Below are 17,942 nucleotides of genomic sequence, written 5' to 3' on the forward strand. Positions count from 1 at the left end.
GGGGCTCCTTTTGGACGCTCATCCCTCCGCCGCCGCCTCTGCCGCTTGGAAGAGCAGGCATAGGCAGTGGCGTAGCGTGGGTTGTCAGCACCCGGGGCAAAGCAAGTAATTTGCGCCCCCTAACCCGTGGATTTGCGCCCCCTAACCCTAACCCCCAGATGTTGCGCCCAGGCCCCCTGCACCCCCCACGCTACACCACTGGGCATAGGAGCCACGGTTGGGAGAGGAACCGCGCAGCTTAGCGCCTCTCCCAAGCACGGCTCCTGTGCCTGCCCTTGGAAGAGGTGGGTGGCAGCGGCGGAACCAGCGGTGAGAAAGGGCTCCTTTCGGGCCGTTCGTCCCTCCGCTGCCGCTGCCCACCTTACTCAAGTATACGCCGAGGGGGGCTTTTTCAGCATAAAAAATGTGCTGAAAAAGACGGTTTAGACTCAAGTATATACGGTATCTACGGTAACTAACTTTTACCTTTGGCTTTTCATTGCCTTTTGGGCCCACTGTTAACAATTTCTCTGTGGGGCTGTGTAAAGAAAACTAAAAATAACACTTTTGAGGCAGTGGGCTCTAATCCATGAAAGCTTATGTCACAATAAATCTAATACTCTCTGTTGTTTTTGTGAGTCAAATATCTTACTCTGGTGGATGCTAAGTTTGCTTCTTGACAAAAGGACAGCCAGATAGATGATCCTGAGTCTTAGCCAATCTTCCCATCTTCTCATTTGGAAGCTACAGTGCCCAAGAATACTGTTGATGGGCCGGCTTACTTAAATGTACAATCATGATCTACAGCTACAGAATAGATAATTGAAAAAAGACACCTTGTTGTGATCAGACCACTGGGTGATAGAAGCCCAGATGACTGCGCAGTGGGACAAATTAGGAGTGTTCAGAGGAGTGTTTCACATGGTACATGGCTAAGGCCACCTAATTTCAGCCACATCTAAAACCTCTTATGACACGTTTGTGAGAAACTTTCCAAAATAATTGCTCTCTGGTCTGCTCTGGGCACTGTGGTTCAAGCTGGAGTTGTTCAATGTGGCCTCTTGCCATATATGCCACTTCAACTTCTTCAGAAGCTGACAGTCAGTTTGAAGTGGATACAACCACATGCAGTTCAGATCATGCCTTCTGTAGCTCACTAAGGCTGCAATCCTAGGAGATGCGGAAAAATCTGAAGGCAGTAAAATTGCTTTGCTCTATACCCGGTCAAGATCAAGCCTGAATTCCACTGTCCACTTCAGAGATGTGAATTCCTCCCGTTCCATTGACTATTCTTCCACGGCCCAAAGGATTGAAGTCTAAAAGCATTTGATTAAGATTGGTGGAATGTGTTTGTATCGGTAGGGGGGTATTAAATTCTCTATTATGGAAAGATGGCCTAGATTCCACTATATATGTAAGCAGTTGCCTCAAATATACAACACACTCAAGTGAACATATTTTTGCTGTGGATGAACCCTCCTATTACTGCTTAGACTGAGAATCTTCTAGCCTGAAGAAAAATCACCAAGCACATGACTGCAGAAGAACTCCAGTCACCCCAAAATTTCATCCTTCATCCACCCATTTAAATCTGGCTCTCAGTTTTGGCATGCAATGGAGTAGGATCATCTTTATAAAAATATCTGCAGTTGTTCTTCCCTTGTTTTTCAACTTTTATATTACAACTTCAAGAAAATAAATATAACAAAGCTCTGGAAATAAAGGAAAAACTCTCATAAAGATATTAATAGTTCCATTCATACTATTACCATTAGAATATATCGGAATGTGGATCATACACGTCAGATCACCTTCCTTCAATATTCATAGTACCCTCTTCAACAGTTGCCCTTCCCCACAATATCTGCATTTGCTAAAATCATTAAATGCACATTGATCTGTATTTAAAGGGTTAGCTATCAATCCTTGGACTCCACAGAAGTGGTGTTGAAATAAGTAAGCCTGAGACACCTGCAAGACGAATCAAACATGAAGCTAATGAATAAGTTTTTTTGTTGTAATAATGTTGCAATGGTGTTTCAAGGTTTTCCCCATTATTGCGCTATTTCTACCACTACCTGTGAAAAGGTGCTGCACATAATATTTCAATGGTGAATTTTGGAGGTAATTCACATTTAGGAGGATAGAAAAGGGAGTTATTAACCAGCTAAAAAAAATTAGTCAGTTGACTGTGCCACTATTTTGCCTTTGTTAATTCAAAACAACATTTGTGTTTTGTGTGCTAGCAACACTGATATTTCTGCAAGAACTCCAGTATGTTTTCACATTGGATGGGGCACTACATTCTGAGATTCCTGCATTGGATTATTTGATTGTTGTTAGCTGCCCTGAGCCCGGCTTCGGCTGTGGAGGGCGGGATATAAATAAAATTTATTATTATTATTATTATTAATTTGATTATTATAGACCTCCCATTTCCTGGCACCCCTTACTTCACCACAACTTTCATATAGCACAGGCATGTCCAAAGTCTGTTTCAGGGGCACAATTTGGCCCACTAGTCGGTTTAATCTGACCCCTGTGGCAGTTTATTTCCTGGGGTAAAACCCTAAAAAAAAACCTCTCAACAACTTCGGGGTAAAAAAAAAAAGCTCAACAACTTCAATCCTTAAAAAAGCTTACTAGCCCTTTGGTTGGTCCTCATGGCCCTTCACTTCATCAAATCTGGCCCTCTTTGAAAAAGGTTTGGACACCACTGATACAGCATCAACACAGATTTCTCAGTTTAGTTCCTTTTACATTTTTATTTCTAATGCTGACCTCAATTAGTAACCTTAATTTTTCATTGTAAGTTTTATAATAGGTTACCTTTATTCACTTTGGCCAGCAATATTGATTGTGCATCTTCAACTATAAACTTTAAAACAACAGTTCTGCTAAATGAGATTGCAACACAAACCTCCATGTGTTCAATCAGAAGTAAACCCAACAATATTAGTGGGAATTACTCTCAGCTGGAGCATTAGCTATTAACTTTCAGGTGCAAAAAGGCTTTTGAATACAGCTTATAAATGAAAATGGAGTCCCAATGTTAACTTCCTTACAGTACCTATCCGATATTTTCCAGGGAAATAACGTAAAAGGCTTTTGGTAAGTATTGAAAAATTGAACAGTAATTGAAACACAGAAACATACACTCACCCTCCCCAAACATTTCACACCAGGGGAAAAATAGTACCTGGCAGCAATACCGACAGCTACTGATTTAAATTATTAGGGGCCCTAGAAAGTTCGTTCCTGCCATTTATTATCTGACTGGAGAGGCACTACCATTTTTGCTGATATTCTAAACAAACACGGAATGAAAATGAAGCCATGAAAATATACCTGATGGTTTCTTCTTGATACAGTGAGCTGACAACTGGGCCTCCAAAGCCAGCTTTCCCCTCCTTTCCTTTCTTTTCCGCTATCTGAAAGAACAAACATTAAAATATCAGTTCTCCAACTGTCACACGAAGAACACAAGAACACAGTCACCATTTCATGAAGAAGGTGGAGAAAGATTGGTAGAAACAGTGATATTCTGTGCATATTCAAATAGAAATTGTTTGAAAACTAAGTGGGAATATTGTTCCCAAACAGAAAACAGTTACTTTGCTACACTCACTTCATCACTTAAGCCAGCAGTGAGATGGGCATCCTCATTGCAATTTTCAGATGTCTCTTGAATACTGTTTTATGCTGACAAGTTAGTTGTTTAAACTTTTTCAAACTGAGCCAGACATGTTGATCATAATTTTGTATTGTTTTTATGACATTTTATGTTTTATTGCTTATTTTGTTGAACACTGCTTTAATATTTTACATGAGGGGGCAGCGGACTTCCAGCGAGGCAAAATGGTGGGTGCCACAGTGGCACGTAGCGCCTGATGGCAGCCAGAACCAACTGCGCTGCCTGGTTGGCTCCCAGGCCGCCAGAACTGCCGCCGCCAACACCGCCACTGGAGGCGAACCGGGGGTGCCTGGTGTGTCAGCCGGGGTAGCCGCCAGAACCCACCCGCCCCCCAGCAATGACCTTGGCTGAACTGGGACTGGGAATACCTGGCCAACGGCCTAGCAGCGCCAACCCGAAGAAAAAAGGAGCCCCAACCTCCCCAGCTTACCATTGTTGCCGCTGACGCCAAAGGGAAAGAGGAGAGGTAGGAGAGTACCAGGAGGGCCAGGGCGGCTGCGACAAATCGCACGGCCAAGCCCAGGCACGACCCGAGCCTACCTCCTCGGCGGCTAGCGCACCAAGAGCACACCAGGGACCAGAGGGAGAAGAGAGTGCAGCATGCCCCCCCCCCATCTTGCTGGAAAATATATTTTAATAATATTCAAAACCTCCCCCTTTTTTTTGAGAAGCCCACTGCCGCTACAGCCATCTTTTATTTTTTTAAATCTTAATTCCCTTTCCTTAATTTAAAAAAAATATTTCTTGAAAATACGTCCCCAATTTTTTACCTCAAATTTCTCTCTTAAGAATTAAAATGGCGGCGCCCAGAGGAGAGCCCTGAATCAGCACCGGCTACTTCCTAGGATCGCCGCTTCATCCCCATGAGGGGGCAGTGTGCACATTCTTTTAAATAAATAAATAAAAAAAATGAATGGTGCTTGCTGAAGGCAAAAGAAATGAGTGTTTTAGCCGCATTCCCAAATCAGCTACATCCAGAAAATCAAGTCACTGTGTTCCTGCAGTCAGTTCTAATGCTGACCTACGCGCCCATCTCTGCAAACCTGCAATGTTGTATGATTACCTTTTCAGAAGTAAAATGGAGTAAGAAGTTCTAGATGCACTTTCGCCCTCTTGATCAGCTTAAATAAACCCCAAAGAAACTGAAGAATGTATAAAGAAACTGAAGAATGAACAAGTTACAAGTTTGTTACTGAAGAATAATTCATCATGCAAATAAGCCCTTAGAGATATAAATTATTACACAGCTGTATAGGGGACTGCCTATTATACCAGGCCAGGCCAGGAGGCATGAATGGAAGCTGCTCTCCAACAGTGCTTCTGACTGATCCTTATAATTGAACTTTTCAAGTACTGAACCTGGGACCTTCTGCAGGCAAGCCATTGTGCTTCAGCATTGTACTATGGCCCACTGTATAGTATATTTCTTCTCAAATGTATAGCACACAAGATATCCCGGAAGAAACTGTGTACTCATGGCATCAGTTCCCAGGTGTAATGGCTACTTAGAGGACATGTCTACACTGGACTCCCTCTTTTTGATTTGACCATCATTGTGCCTTACATGATGTCAGACTGAATCTCCATCGAGAACAGAACTGTCAGCTCCAATTTGCAGCCTCTCTGCTCTCAAAGATCTCAGGCAAAGATCTTTCCCAGCTCTGTGAGCTAAGATCTCTAACTAGAGATGCCAAAGATTAAGCCTAGTAGAGGAAACAACCGATTTAGACACATCCAATTGATGCGTGATCGCACCCATGTACACTGAAGGTGTTCGAAAAAGGGGGAAGAACAGGGGCGGGGCATAATGGGATTATGCATGCTCCCCTGTTGCACACGATGACCTGGAACACAACCCCCATGCAAACTGGGGGTTGTCTGTACATGCAAAGCCTGAACTCTTCCATCAAACGATCTATGCCCCCTCCCCAAAACAGGTCAATCTCTTCCTACTACGCCTCTCAATGTGTCCGAGCTTTTCCCTTGCACTTTCATGTTTTGCTTTATTAACATTTATTTGGTCTGCTAATGTACCCCTGCTCTGCTCAGCACATGGCATGCTATAGTCTGGACAACCTCTAACTCAATGCCCTCTTCAATAAGAGCACACCTGTGACTTTACTATGAATAGCATGACTCATCTAGACTCCACAGTCCTGCAAAATCCTCTTCCATTCCTGTATTCCTGGAAGAGATTAAGCTAATAAAATTGATCTGGAACTGGGCAGAACATATAGATTCACTCAAAACAAGTACAGCAAAGTGTTCCCATTACTGGCTTAATACAGTGTATTTTTCAATAAAAGGAGCAGCTTTATTCAGGATACAATCAGATCCTGACTAGCTGTCATTGGCAATGGTGCTCCAGAGGGCTACATGTTTGAAAGCTGTATTCCAAATGGAATGAAAATGCATGGAGTGGTATTTTCTAACATCATTAATTCACTTCTGCCTCTCTCTCTCTCCCCCCCCCCTCTTCTTATTCCTTTATACACAATGTCAAGAAATATACTTCCAAATTGTTGTCAAGCATAAAAGAGGTGCCACGTATCCCAGATCAGAGGTTAACATATAATGACAGACACATTAAATACACTGTCCAATGCCTCCACAACCATTTTAGCTCAATCTTCTCTTTTTAAAAGACAGCAACTCAAACACAATTATAGGCTCTAACAGAATTAAAATCAAATCATGATTGAACAATCAAATATTTGAAGAGGATGGCTATAATGCAAAGCATTATATAAAGGAAGAAAACCTCAGTAACTCAAGCATTTCCTTAAAGGTTCTCTGTACTCTTAACATGAAGTCTGTATCCACTGATGAATTAAATACAGAGTTTTTCAAAATGCGTCTTCAGGAATCCTGAGGTTCCTCAGAACCACTCAGTGGCAAAGTAAATGCATACATATGCCTCTTTCAGCAAAGTAGTTCTGAGATATATTACGTGAATTATCTAAGAACCAGTCTGTCTTCTGAACAATACACTCAAGTGAAACCAGTTAAAACGATAAAATTTTGTTCTCTTCCTTGATTAGAAGATTTAAGAATGTCACAGCACTCAACAATGAACACAAGTAAGAAGATATGCAAGGTCTTCTGAGAACGAGTCTTTACCTTCCTTCTTGATTAACTGCTCTTCTATAGTATTCCTACTAAAACGTGATTCCAGGATAAAGCAAAATAGTTTGTTTCAAGCAGACTGAATACAAACATCTTGTATTCATGCAAATAATACCCATTAGATGTGGACATTAGGGTAAAATGAAACAGAACAGAACAATGTTAGGGGTTGTGAACCACTGAACCCCAAGCATTTTTCTGGTCTCCAAGACTTTGCTAGCAATGACATGTGCAGCACTGGAAGAAAATAAAAATAAAACATGAACCGAATGTCCCAACTGCTGCTCTTTTAATGGGTGGCTTCTTTATCCACCACAGTGGGGATGCAAATCACCCAACCCCTACTCATCAGTTGATTGAGCAGGGATCGGTGGTTATCATTCCCAGTGCTGGGTGATTTAAACCTATCCACCCAGTCCAGTTGATTGATGAACTGATAAATGGAGAAGAAATGTAGTAACATCAATAAAAAAATTCTACTGTGGCAATATCAGAAGACTGTTAGCATTCATTCATTAGTGGTCATTATTTTACTGCAAATAATAGAAACGAAGAAAACCATGTCTGTCAGTTAAATAGGGAAGAGCTAGTTTCTTGTTGATATTAAACAGTAGAACTAAGATTCTTTGCATAATTTGACTGAACAGGAAGAGGAGGATGAAAACCTTCCTAAAGTTTCAGGTACCCTTTCCCCCTCTTTTCTATCCCGGTGTCATGACCCGGCTCTCCTTTAGGAACCAAATTTGATCAGACACTAATTGTGTTTGACAGTCACAATTACATGCCAGGGTGGAGATCTGAAGTTGGTTAATTGTGTGTGCTGTAATTGCTTCTACCTCTACTTTGCTAGTTAAAACCAATGCCGAGAGAGAGAGAGAGAGAGAGAGAGAGAGAGAGAGAGAGAGAATGCACCTCCTTGGAAATCAGGTGGCCCAAGATTGCAGTCTCTAAAATAAGGGGATACACACCTGTCTTTATTAGGAGACCATGGACACAACAATACAGAGTGTTTCTTTGACAGGCTAGTTAATGAGGCATGAAATGAGTGTCATTCCAAAGGGCTGTATCTGTAGGTAACACTGCTGCACTTCACACTACCACATCCTGAATGCCTAAAACTGTGTCGATTTCCCCATAAAAGCATCCTCCTTTATTAAAATGTGGGTACATCTTAGAGTACATGACACTTTTTATAGAATAAGACATCAGTTTACATGTAAGCATGATAAAAATAAGCATGCTCAAAGACAGGCTTCCATTTTAGACTCCTTCTGTGAATCCACCTCTTACAAAAGGATATTGTACCTTGGTCACAGACCTCTATTAGCCTCTATCAAAAACATCCCATTTTAATATTCTGTTCTCAGCAGCACTCTTGGCTCCAGTGAACAGCCACACCAAGTGACTGGGCAAGAATTAATACTTGGAATGATTTCAAAAGACCAATGAAGAACCGTACATTTTCAGCAAACTGTCCTTTCAACTATTTAAGCCATTCAGTGAGCTACAGCTCCAATTCATTACAGTTAAAATTCTCACAATAATTTCCACTTTAAAATTCGATAAAGCAAATCGGATGTGTGTGTACTCTCACACCTGCCTCCCAAATATTATTAAAATACGAATGACTTCCTGAAAGAGTTTTTGAAAGCTTGCTTTCATTCCTTGTGTCCTAAGCCTCAGTAAAATATATTTTTCCTTTTTACTTAAGGGCCCAACAAGGTATTTTTGGAACTTACATTTCTGCAATTATGTTATTTCATTGGTTTTATATATATATATATTTTTATTAGTTTTACAAAAAAAAATTAAGACAATACTAACATATAAAAAGACATACAAACATGTATAATTTCATAAACAAATTTTCATGAACTTCGTTTCTCAGACTTCCCCATACCTCCCCTTTCTGCATCCCAATGCCTAAAGTTTTTCAGCAACTTCTAATAATTCTGTCAAAGGTATGTCTTACTAGTATTTCCTTCAATCTAATATTATCTCGCTGTAACCCTTTCATTCTAGAAGCCTCGACATTTTAACCTTCATCAAGTTTGTAATAGTCCTTAAGATAAATTTTAAATTTCTTCCATTCTTCTTCTGCCGTCTCCTTCCCCTGGTCGCGGATTCTGCCGGTCATCTCCGCCAGTGTCATATAGTCCATCACTTTCATCTGCCATTCTTCCAGAGTGGGTAGATCTTGTGTCTTCCAATACTTTGCGATGAGTATTCTTGCTGCTGTCGTAGCATACATAAAGAAATTCCTATCTTTCTTTGACACCAATTGGCCGACAATGCCCAAGAGAAAGGCCTCTGGTTTCTTAGGGAAAGTACATTTAAGTACCTTTTTCATTTCATTATATATCATTTCCCAGAAAGCCTTAATCTTCGGGCACGTCCACCAAAGGTGGTAGAAAGTACCTTCAGTTTCTTTACACTTCCAACACTTATAATCAGGCAATATGTTATTTCATTGTTATCCTGCCCTTTCTCTATGGTTCATGAACATGCACACATACTTTATCCTCGCAGCAACCCTGCGGGCCCAAGGTTCCCCAGGGAGCTCTACCGCTGAGTGGAAATTTGAACCCAGGTATCAGCAGGATTGTGGGACGCGAGTGGCGCTGTGGGTAAAACCTCAGCGCCTAGGACTTGCCGATCGCATGGTCGGCGGTTCGAATCCCCGCGGCGGGGTGCGCTCCCATCGTTCGGTACCAGCGCCTGCCAACCTAGCAGTTCGAAAGCACCCCCGGGTGCAAGTAGATAAATAGGGACCGCTTACCAGCGGGAAGGTAAACGGTGTTCCGTGTGCTGTGCTGGCTCGCCAGATGCAGCTTGTCACGCTGGCCACGTGACCCGGAAGTGTCTGCGGACAGCGCTGGCTCCCGGCCTCTAGAGTGAGATGAGCGAAAACCCTAGAGTCTGTCAAGACTGGCCCGTACGGGCAGGGGGTACCTTTACCTTTACCTTTTATCAGCAGGCTTAGAGAGAAGCTATTCTATGCTGCAAACTGCATGTTCAACACTGCCAGCATTTGGGGGCAATAAACTAAAATCCTTAGAATCTAAAGTCTGGGTGCAAGCTATAGTACTTCAGGTTCTTATATAGAAGACTTTAAAGAAAAAGCATGCTGCTTATTGTATATTGCAAAAAAAACCTATTCTGCTTGAACTTAAAAATCAGCAAACACTAGGCCAATTGCACATCATTCTACTAAACCACCCCAGACAACCTCAGGGTAAAGGGGAGGGTGATACCTGGTATACCCAGGATCACCCCCTCCCTCCAGGGCCTTGTTTTCAGGCTCACCAACCATGGAAAGGCAACAGTGCCACTGCACCACGCACAGAGGGAGGACCGAGGCATCCAACAGCTGCTTAGCTGTTCTGCCCAGGACTGCTCTCTAAATGTAAGAGAAATTTAAGATAAAAACCAAGCAAGCTGGCATCTAGCAGAAAGAAAGAACTTCCAGGAAAGGTCCTATCCTGTGCAAATCTGTTTATTAATTATTATTATTATTATTTTAAGTTTTATTATTACATCATGTCAGTTTAAACTCCAGTAGCTGGTCTGGCAGTAATTTATTTCAATCAACTGCTAGAATGAAGATGACTGCCCTGTCATAAATAAAAGTTAAGAGTCCATAAATTTAAAGAGACATAAAATCAAAGAACTAACAAATAGCCTATAAACCCAGGCCAATTTTTTTTAAAAAAAAATTAAAGAGAGCAACCTCCATGTGCAGTTTTACTTACATTAATTGCAAAAAGACATTTCATTCTTTTCTTGCTATATGGAACCTATGGTTTGAGATGGCCCTCAGAAGAAACTAGGAAACAGTTGAGCAGTGCTACTGGTGTTTATGGGTACTTCAGTGCAAATTCTGACTGCAGTAGAGGGGGAAATGTCAGTCATTTGTCAAATTAGTTAACCTATTCGAGTGGTGGGAAAGAAAGAAATAGCCCTGCTAATGTTGTGACACACAGTGCATCTGACAATTTTGCTTGACAGAATGAGATCTGTAAGGCAACTGATGACTCCAGCATAGAACACCAGGTAAAAAGAATAGTTGCTACAACATGCTTATTGATACAGGGCCAAAACAGAAACCATTCCGGTAACATTCTAAATTTAAAATTCCATTCAACCTTAATTCAATGACAGATCATTCGCATGAAAGGATCATATCCAACCCAGATCATGGAGAGATCTTGTCAGAGGAAGAGTCGGGGGGGGGGGGCTGAAGGGAACGCCAAGCCAACTGAAGACACTGAGCAGTGTTTCTCAAACTTGGGTCTCCATTTCTTGTTGGACTACAACGCCCATCATCCCTGACTAATGGTCCTGCTAGCTAGGGATGATGGGGGTTGTAGTCCAACAATACCTGGAGACCAAGTTTGAGAAACACTGATATAGAGGAATCCACAGTAATTCAAAGGTAGGCTGAAGAGCTCTATCTCGGGGATGCCTCACCTGGCGCACAATAATTCCTCCCACTCCTGCCCACCCCATCACCCATGCCTCATGAGCAAAGGCAGCAGCATAATGCAACCAGAAGCCTACAGTCCCTGGAGGGGCACCCGTTTGGCTGCCAGACAGCTCCAGCGCCACTCAGGAGGAGGAGATTCAGCAGCAGGCAATGACTCCACAGAGGACCAGAAGGAGATGCTGGCTGTGAGATAAAGTCACAAGCCTCTTGAACACCTTCCTCTCCAGTATTATGAGCAACAGAGACTCTAACAGAATTTTCCTAAGTACCACGGCTGCTGTGCCATCCGGCCTAGTCAGAACGCAGGCAAGTGCTGTCAGTTGCGTAGCACATAATGACACATGCTCGCCATATAGTCCAATGAAATGGATCAGCTCACGAAACAGTGGGAAAATGCACCTACTGGGTGTGTCCTGAAATTTGAACGATTGTCAGACGTATCTCACAATCCAGAAGTAAGCTGAACTGTATTTTTAACTACAGTATTATTTAGAGAATCATATTTAGGACAAAATAAAAAAATTCCTTCCAGTAGCACCTAAGTTAGTTGGTCTTTAAGGTGCTACTGGAAGGAATTTTTTTATTTTGACTATGGCAGACCAACACGGCTACCTATCTGTATATTTAGGACATTTTGCCAATTACTATATGAGAATATATGCTGTTTCTGAAGGGTCTTTCTCATGCTCACTTAACAGCAATTAATACAATAAATGAAGGCAACGACAGTTTTGTGCATGAGTTGCGTTCCTGACCCCCACATGTGTTGGCAGAGCACGCATAAGCCTGCTCCATCCCCACTCCCTTTTCTGCCACTTCTAAGTTATGGCAATGCACATGTGCACAGCTGCACACATGCTGAACATGTGCAAAACTGTTGTTGCTTGTACAGAAGCAAACCTTCCATATATTTTGCAAGATAACAAACAGGTGATTTGGGGAGAGATTCCACTAGGAAGTTTTTAAGTTTCTGGCATTTTACTGTTATGCATATTTATACATATTTCATATTGGAAAGCTTTAAAAGGAATAAAAACAACTAGGAAGAGTTTATTAGGATCGTACAGTGCAGAAACATTATGGGTGGGTTTTGAAACAATATTAAACACAGCAAGTTTTAAGTAGAAGCCTCACCTTATGACCACTTATATCAGAAAACAACAGAAAATTGAAACATACATGAAGCTTATCAAATTAAATTTTTAAAAACATATCTGAGCCAGACACCAAAATTAACAAGACCCTCTACATAATGTAGATACTATTTTACACAAATATTGTCTTGCTTTAAATAACACGAGCAACTTTTTATATACAAAACATGCACGCAATGGGAATACTGACAATAGTAGCATGTGGAAGAGCTGGCTTTCTTTGCAAATGATGTATCATTAATGGAGTCATTCTTGTGTTAGCAAAATAAAGATACAAGGCAGGATATAAAAGAAGCCATAGATTAAATTAGGCCATGACCCAACATATTTTCCTTTGTTCTCCTCCCAACCTCTGGTAATCCTGACCAAACCTCTATTTCTCCTCCTCACTGCAGATGATGGCTCGCTGGACAGATTAACAACATGGCATCTGTTTGCGTGACCAAACTAGAGAGACATGTGGAGTCTGGTTTGCTTGCAAGCTACAGCTTTGTTAAAACACTGTATTTACCTCATCTCTTCCAGCAACAAAGTGTTCTCTATCTTACGTTAATTTTCATCACTGAGAAATTGTTTTTATCTCGAATGCTCTCATTTTACAATGAAAAGTCAGAGATGGGCTTGCAACAAAAACCTGTAACTTTAAAATAATTTTAAAGACAGAGTGGAATTGAACGCCTCGCTCTTCCAATCATTAGGCCTGCTTGCCAGGAGGAATGATATCTCCTCTCTTGCACACATTGTTCTGAAGGTTCTCCCAATGCTCCAGAGCCAATTTTGGGGAGTGCAGAGGGGGAAGAGAGGGTGGAAAGCCCGGTTGTGCAGTAGAAGTCATTGCACAGGGCTTCCACTGACAGGGCTGGTTAGATGAGTCCCACCCACAGGGTTATTACTGTATATCCAACTAGGTTTTACTGACAGTAGACCTACTGAAAGTAATGGACCCAAGTTAGCCATGCTCAGTAGGCCTACTGTGAGTAGCACTAGCATTGAATAGAACCCGAAAGTTTGTATTTTGGGGAACCCAAGATCCAGAACACAACACAGTTTCCATTTTGTTTAAATCAGAGTGTGGTTATAGATATAGATTATGCATTTTTAAAATTTATTTTGTTAAGGATAGGGCCAAGTAAAAATGCTTTCCCTATGCAGGAAAAATGTCAATTCTTTACATGATGGCAACAGAGCTGGTGAAACTGTTCTTGCATTTTAAGGCTTTCTAAAGCGGCAGAGAAGTGGCAACCTAAAATGATTAAGATACCTTCGATCTGTGGATTTGGTTGGGAGGCACTGTGAGCCACTAACTAAATCAACACAATCCATTCTATTTGCTACCTAAACATTTCTTGCTGCAACATTGCTATAAATGCAGCACTATCTACAAGTGTTATCAGCACAGAAAGAAACTGCTTTTCTTCAGCATTATTTATTCAGTATCACGGCTGAAGTTCTAGTGAATTATGAAATTATTTGTCCGTGAAACTTCAAACATTTCAACTGTAGCAGACATTTTATTTTAGTTGTCTGCAGTGGCTGGTTGGCTGCTTGATGATACACTGCCCTCTAGAGGCTGTTATAAAGAAAGGAAAATGGGGGAAAAACACCTCAACACAGGATTTATAGGCTAAGTCTATGTTGTGCCCTAAGCAGGCGAGCTTTTACCACTGCTTTATTTACTTTCAAGCCTGTCAAGTTTCTAACAGCACACTGGCTATTCTCCATGTTCCCCCTCAACACCACCAGCTGAAAATGCAAGGTCACATCCTGCTTCCCTAATATTACACACACTATTTTCTAATTTCTCAATAAATCAGAAAACTATTGATAGATCAAGTGCAGAGCAGAAATTATCCAAATACATATTATCTCTCTAAAAGGGTCAAACTCGGTAAATAGGTGTAATCACAAGAAACTATGAAGGTAAAACCACCCAAAGAAATCAGTTGTATGGGTGATATACAAATGCAATAAATAATATAAAACCAAACCATCAACATAGACAAGAAGGGAAAAGAAGGCAATCACTTTCATGCACTGCTTATGAGTTCCCAGAGTCTGGTGAGCTGCTTTGGAAATGAGATTGCTGGACTAGATCAAGCAAGGCACTTAGGCTCTTAACAGAAAGATGAACAAGATAAAGCAATAAGCATTTTCCATTCCACCTTTTGTTTGGCCAAATACATCTTTAACTCCTGAATCAGTAGAAGTTCTAAACATAAAAGGAAGAGGTAACAGGTAACCCACTTACACTACGTCCCCACAAAATTCAAAATTAAAATCTGAAGTAAACAATTGCTATGAAAGAATCACAACACTATGACAAATGAACTTTCATTCACTATTAGAATCAGAGCTCCCTCTTGTGGCCTAAATGTTAGCTAACTACAATGCAATTTTAAAGGGCAATGATTTCCGAATAAGAAGTCACTGAACAGAGTAGGTCTGGTTTACCAACTTTCCAGTAACTCCAGTAATTTTGACAGCACAGTAGTACAATATACCTTCAGGATATAACATACAGTTTTCAAATAAAATAATTTGTAGTTACAGTAATTGTTAGAAGAAAATAACTGGCTACGCCAACAGCAGGCCTTAGGCTATTTAATACTTCTGAACTTCTGAGGGCTGCAAATTAAGTTTACAATTATTTCATATTATTGCTTAGTCAAGCTCTTCTGCTTCAAATCTGGTGCTATGCAAAATGTTTTATGCTAAAATACAAGCACCACAGCTCAAACTACAAGAAGAATTAAATCAATTAATTATAATCAATAGTCCAAAGGTAAAACAAACACACAGAGCACAGCAGAATCTCAGAGCAAAACAGATTCAAAAGTAACAAAAACAAAAAATTATATAGAGCTACAGTAAGCCTGAGTTAGCCCCTGAAGACGGTCCTTCCTGTTTCAAATGGTGAGTTGTTCTCCTTTTCTCAGTTACTGATAGAAATTTAGCCACTATCAGTGACACCTTTTATTTTACTTATGTTCCATTGTTGTAATAAATTGATTGACTGACTTACCAAAGGGAACTGAGGCACAGCTCACCTTGGGCAGGCCCTGTGATGCCCACTACCTCAGAGGAAGACTTTGAGGGGGATCAGGAATCATCAGGGAAGTCTCAAGTATTAAAAGGAAATGCTCAGAAAAATCTCTCTGTGGGTTTCTGAATACAGTATTCAGTTTTAATGCTTGAAGTGCACAAATTATTTGAAGCAAAGTACTTCCGAATGCCGCAAACCCTGAAGTGACTGTTCCGGTTTGCAAACTATTTTTGGAAGCCAAACGTCCGACGGGGCTTCTGTGGCTTCTGATTGGTTGCAGGAACTTCCTGCAGCCAATCAGAAGCCGCACTTTGGTTTCCAAATGTATTGGAAGTCGAACAGACTTCCGGAAAAGATTCCGTTTGACTTCCAAGGTACGACTGTATAGTAACACAGGATCACACACAGCACGTAAAACCAGTTGCTCTCAAATTCACAAAAGTATATTTAAGAAGCAGTTTTGTAGCAAGAGTCGGTAGGTTCCAAGCTCAGCTAGGCCTACGTTGGCTCAAGTCCTCAACCAGCCAATGGAGCCAAGGTTGGCAAAACTTAAGCTGCCCCTGAAAAAGAGGTGGGGGAGGACCAGGGTGGGGGAATTTAGACAGATCCTAAGCCCGTTCAGCTCAGTCACATGACCTGGCAACCCAGCACAAGTGAAGCCAGCAAAAAAAAAAGGGGGGGTTGACAGCTCAGTTGGTTAGTTAGAACTCAAACACTACTTTAAAGGCTCCCCCACACTTTGTCAGCCTTAGGCCAATTCAGCCAGTGCCTGAACTAAGTTTGGATCTGGTGGACTTGACATTGGCTTAACTTCTGCTGAGCTTGCTTTGCACCAGCTTCTTGCGTACAGTCAAATGCCTCTGTTTTGGAACGTTTCAGCTCCCCAACGCCGAACACTCAGAAGTAAATGCTCCGGTTTTTGAACATTTTTTGGAAGCTAAACGTCTGAAGTGGCTTCCACTTAAGCGGTGCCTTAGCTGTCAAACATTTTGGAAGTCGAATGGACTTCTGGAACAGATTGTGTTCGACAACCAAGGTTTGATTGTATAGGATTGACCTCAACACCTGGGAAACTGGAGAAAGAAAACCATTTGCACTTATTGCTAAACAAGTCTGAGGTAACCAGTAACTCCACCAAGTTAGTTAGCATTATACAGTGGTGCCCCGCAAGACGAATGCCCCGCAAGACGGAAAACTCGCTAGACGAAAGAGTTTTCCGTTTTGGAGGTGCTTCGCAAAACGAATCTCCTATGGGCTTGCTTCGCAAGACGAAAATGTCTTGTGAGTTCTTGCGGGTTTTTTTCCCTCCCCCCCCCTTTTCTAAGCCGCTAAGCCGCTTATCAGCTGATACGATAAGCTGATAAGCCGCTAAAAGCCGCTAATAGCGCTAATCCGCTAATCCGTCAATGGGCTTGCTTCGCAAGATGAAATAACCGCTAGACGAAGAGAATCACAGAACGGATTCTTTTCGTCTTGCGAGGCAGCACTGTACTTCCTAGCTACTTAGCTTCCACGGCTACACATGCTATGATCCACCAAGAAGCAGCCAGTAGTGAACAGCAACCTCCAAGCTGCAGGCAACTTTTTTTGTTCAGTCCCAGTCAGGCAGCAAAAACAAGAAGTACCATATTTTTCGCTCCATAAGACACACTTTTTTCCTCCTAAAAAGTAAGGGGAAATGTGTGTGCGTCTTATGGAGCAAATGCAGGCTGCGCAGCTATCACTGAAGCCAGCGCAGCAAGAGCAAGAGCTGTGCAGCGCCTCTTGGTCTACTGGCTTCCCAGCGAAGCAGGATGTGGGACGGAAAGGAGCCCTTACAGAGCCCCTTCCGAAAAATACAGTACATTATGTTACTGATAAGCCACAGTACGTGGCTACTAGGCTTGGCAAGTAATGCAGGCCAGTGGTGCAAAAAAACTTCACTGTGGATTAGACATGAGAGACAGAAATTGGCCACAAGGAACCCAGTTACTTTGAAAGTGTTCAGTTGCCCCAGCTGCAAAGCCCATATTTGCTTGCATCCTGATTAAAATGTACAAAATTCACAGACCTGAGGGCAGGACATTGCTTTATATGGCCTATTCAGCTACACAATGAATTTTTGAAAGATGATTATATATGCCTACCTGTGGATTCCAAGTGGGGTCCAGTTTCTTCACAGTAGCGACATACTCTCGAATAGCCTGCTCTGGACTGGTATCACCCAATGCTTTCCAAGCTTCCCTGGGAAATAGACGTAAGGAAATAAGACCCACTACTCAGTAGAGGTTAATGTGTTTATCTCTGGATTTCCCACCTTCAATTCAATACCCTGGTCAGGCTTATATAATTAATTTCACATCCATAATTAATCCATTATAGTATCCATCACTGCTCTAATTAGATTGGGGCAACCTTCTAAGTCACTCTCTGAACGCAGGGATTCATAGGAAGAGGTTTGGTGGTTCCACAGAGGAGAGC

At 41.7% G+C, this 17,942-nt stretch overlaps 1 protein-coding gene across 1 annotated transcript in view; it reads right to left on the bottom strand.

Annotated features, from left to right (window-relative positions):
• ACBD6 (acyl-CoA binding domain containing 6) overlaps positions 1-17,942 on the bottom strand; it is a 100,706-nt gene that overhangs the window by 71,075 nt on the left and 11,689 nt on the right. The window contains exons 3-4 of the mRNA XM_082229116.1: positions 17,609-17,705; positions 3,328-3,410 (exon numbers count right to left, since the gene is read on the bottom strand). Of these exons, the coding sequence (XP_082085242.1) occupies positions 3,328-3,410; positions 17,609-17,705 (180 nt within the window). The remainder of the gene's footprint in view (positions 1-3,327; positions 3,411-17,608; positions 17,706-17,942) is intronic.

Source organism: Podarcis vaucheri (assembly GCF_965113315.1).
Source record: "Podarcis vaucheri genome assembly, chromosome: 6".
In the NCBI taxonomy this organism is placed as follows: domain Eukaryota; kingdom Metazoa; phylum Chordata; class Lepidosauria; order Squamata; family Lacertidae; genus Podarcis; species Podarcis vaucheri.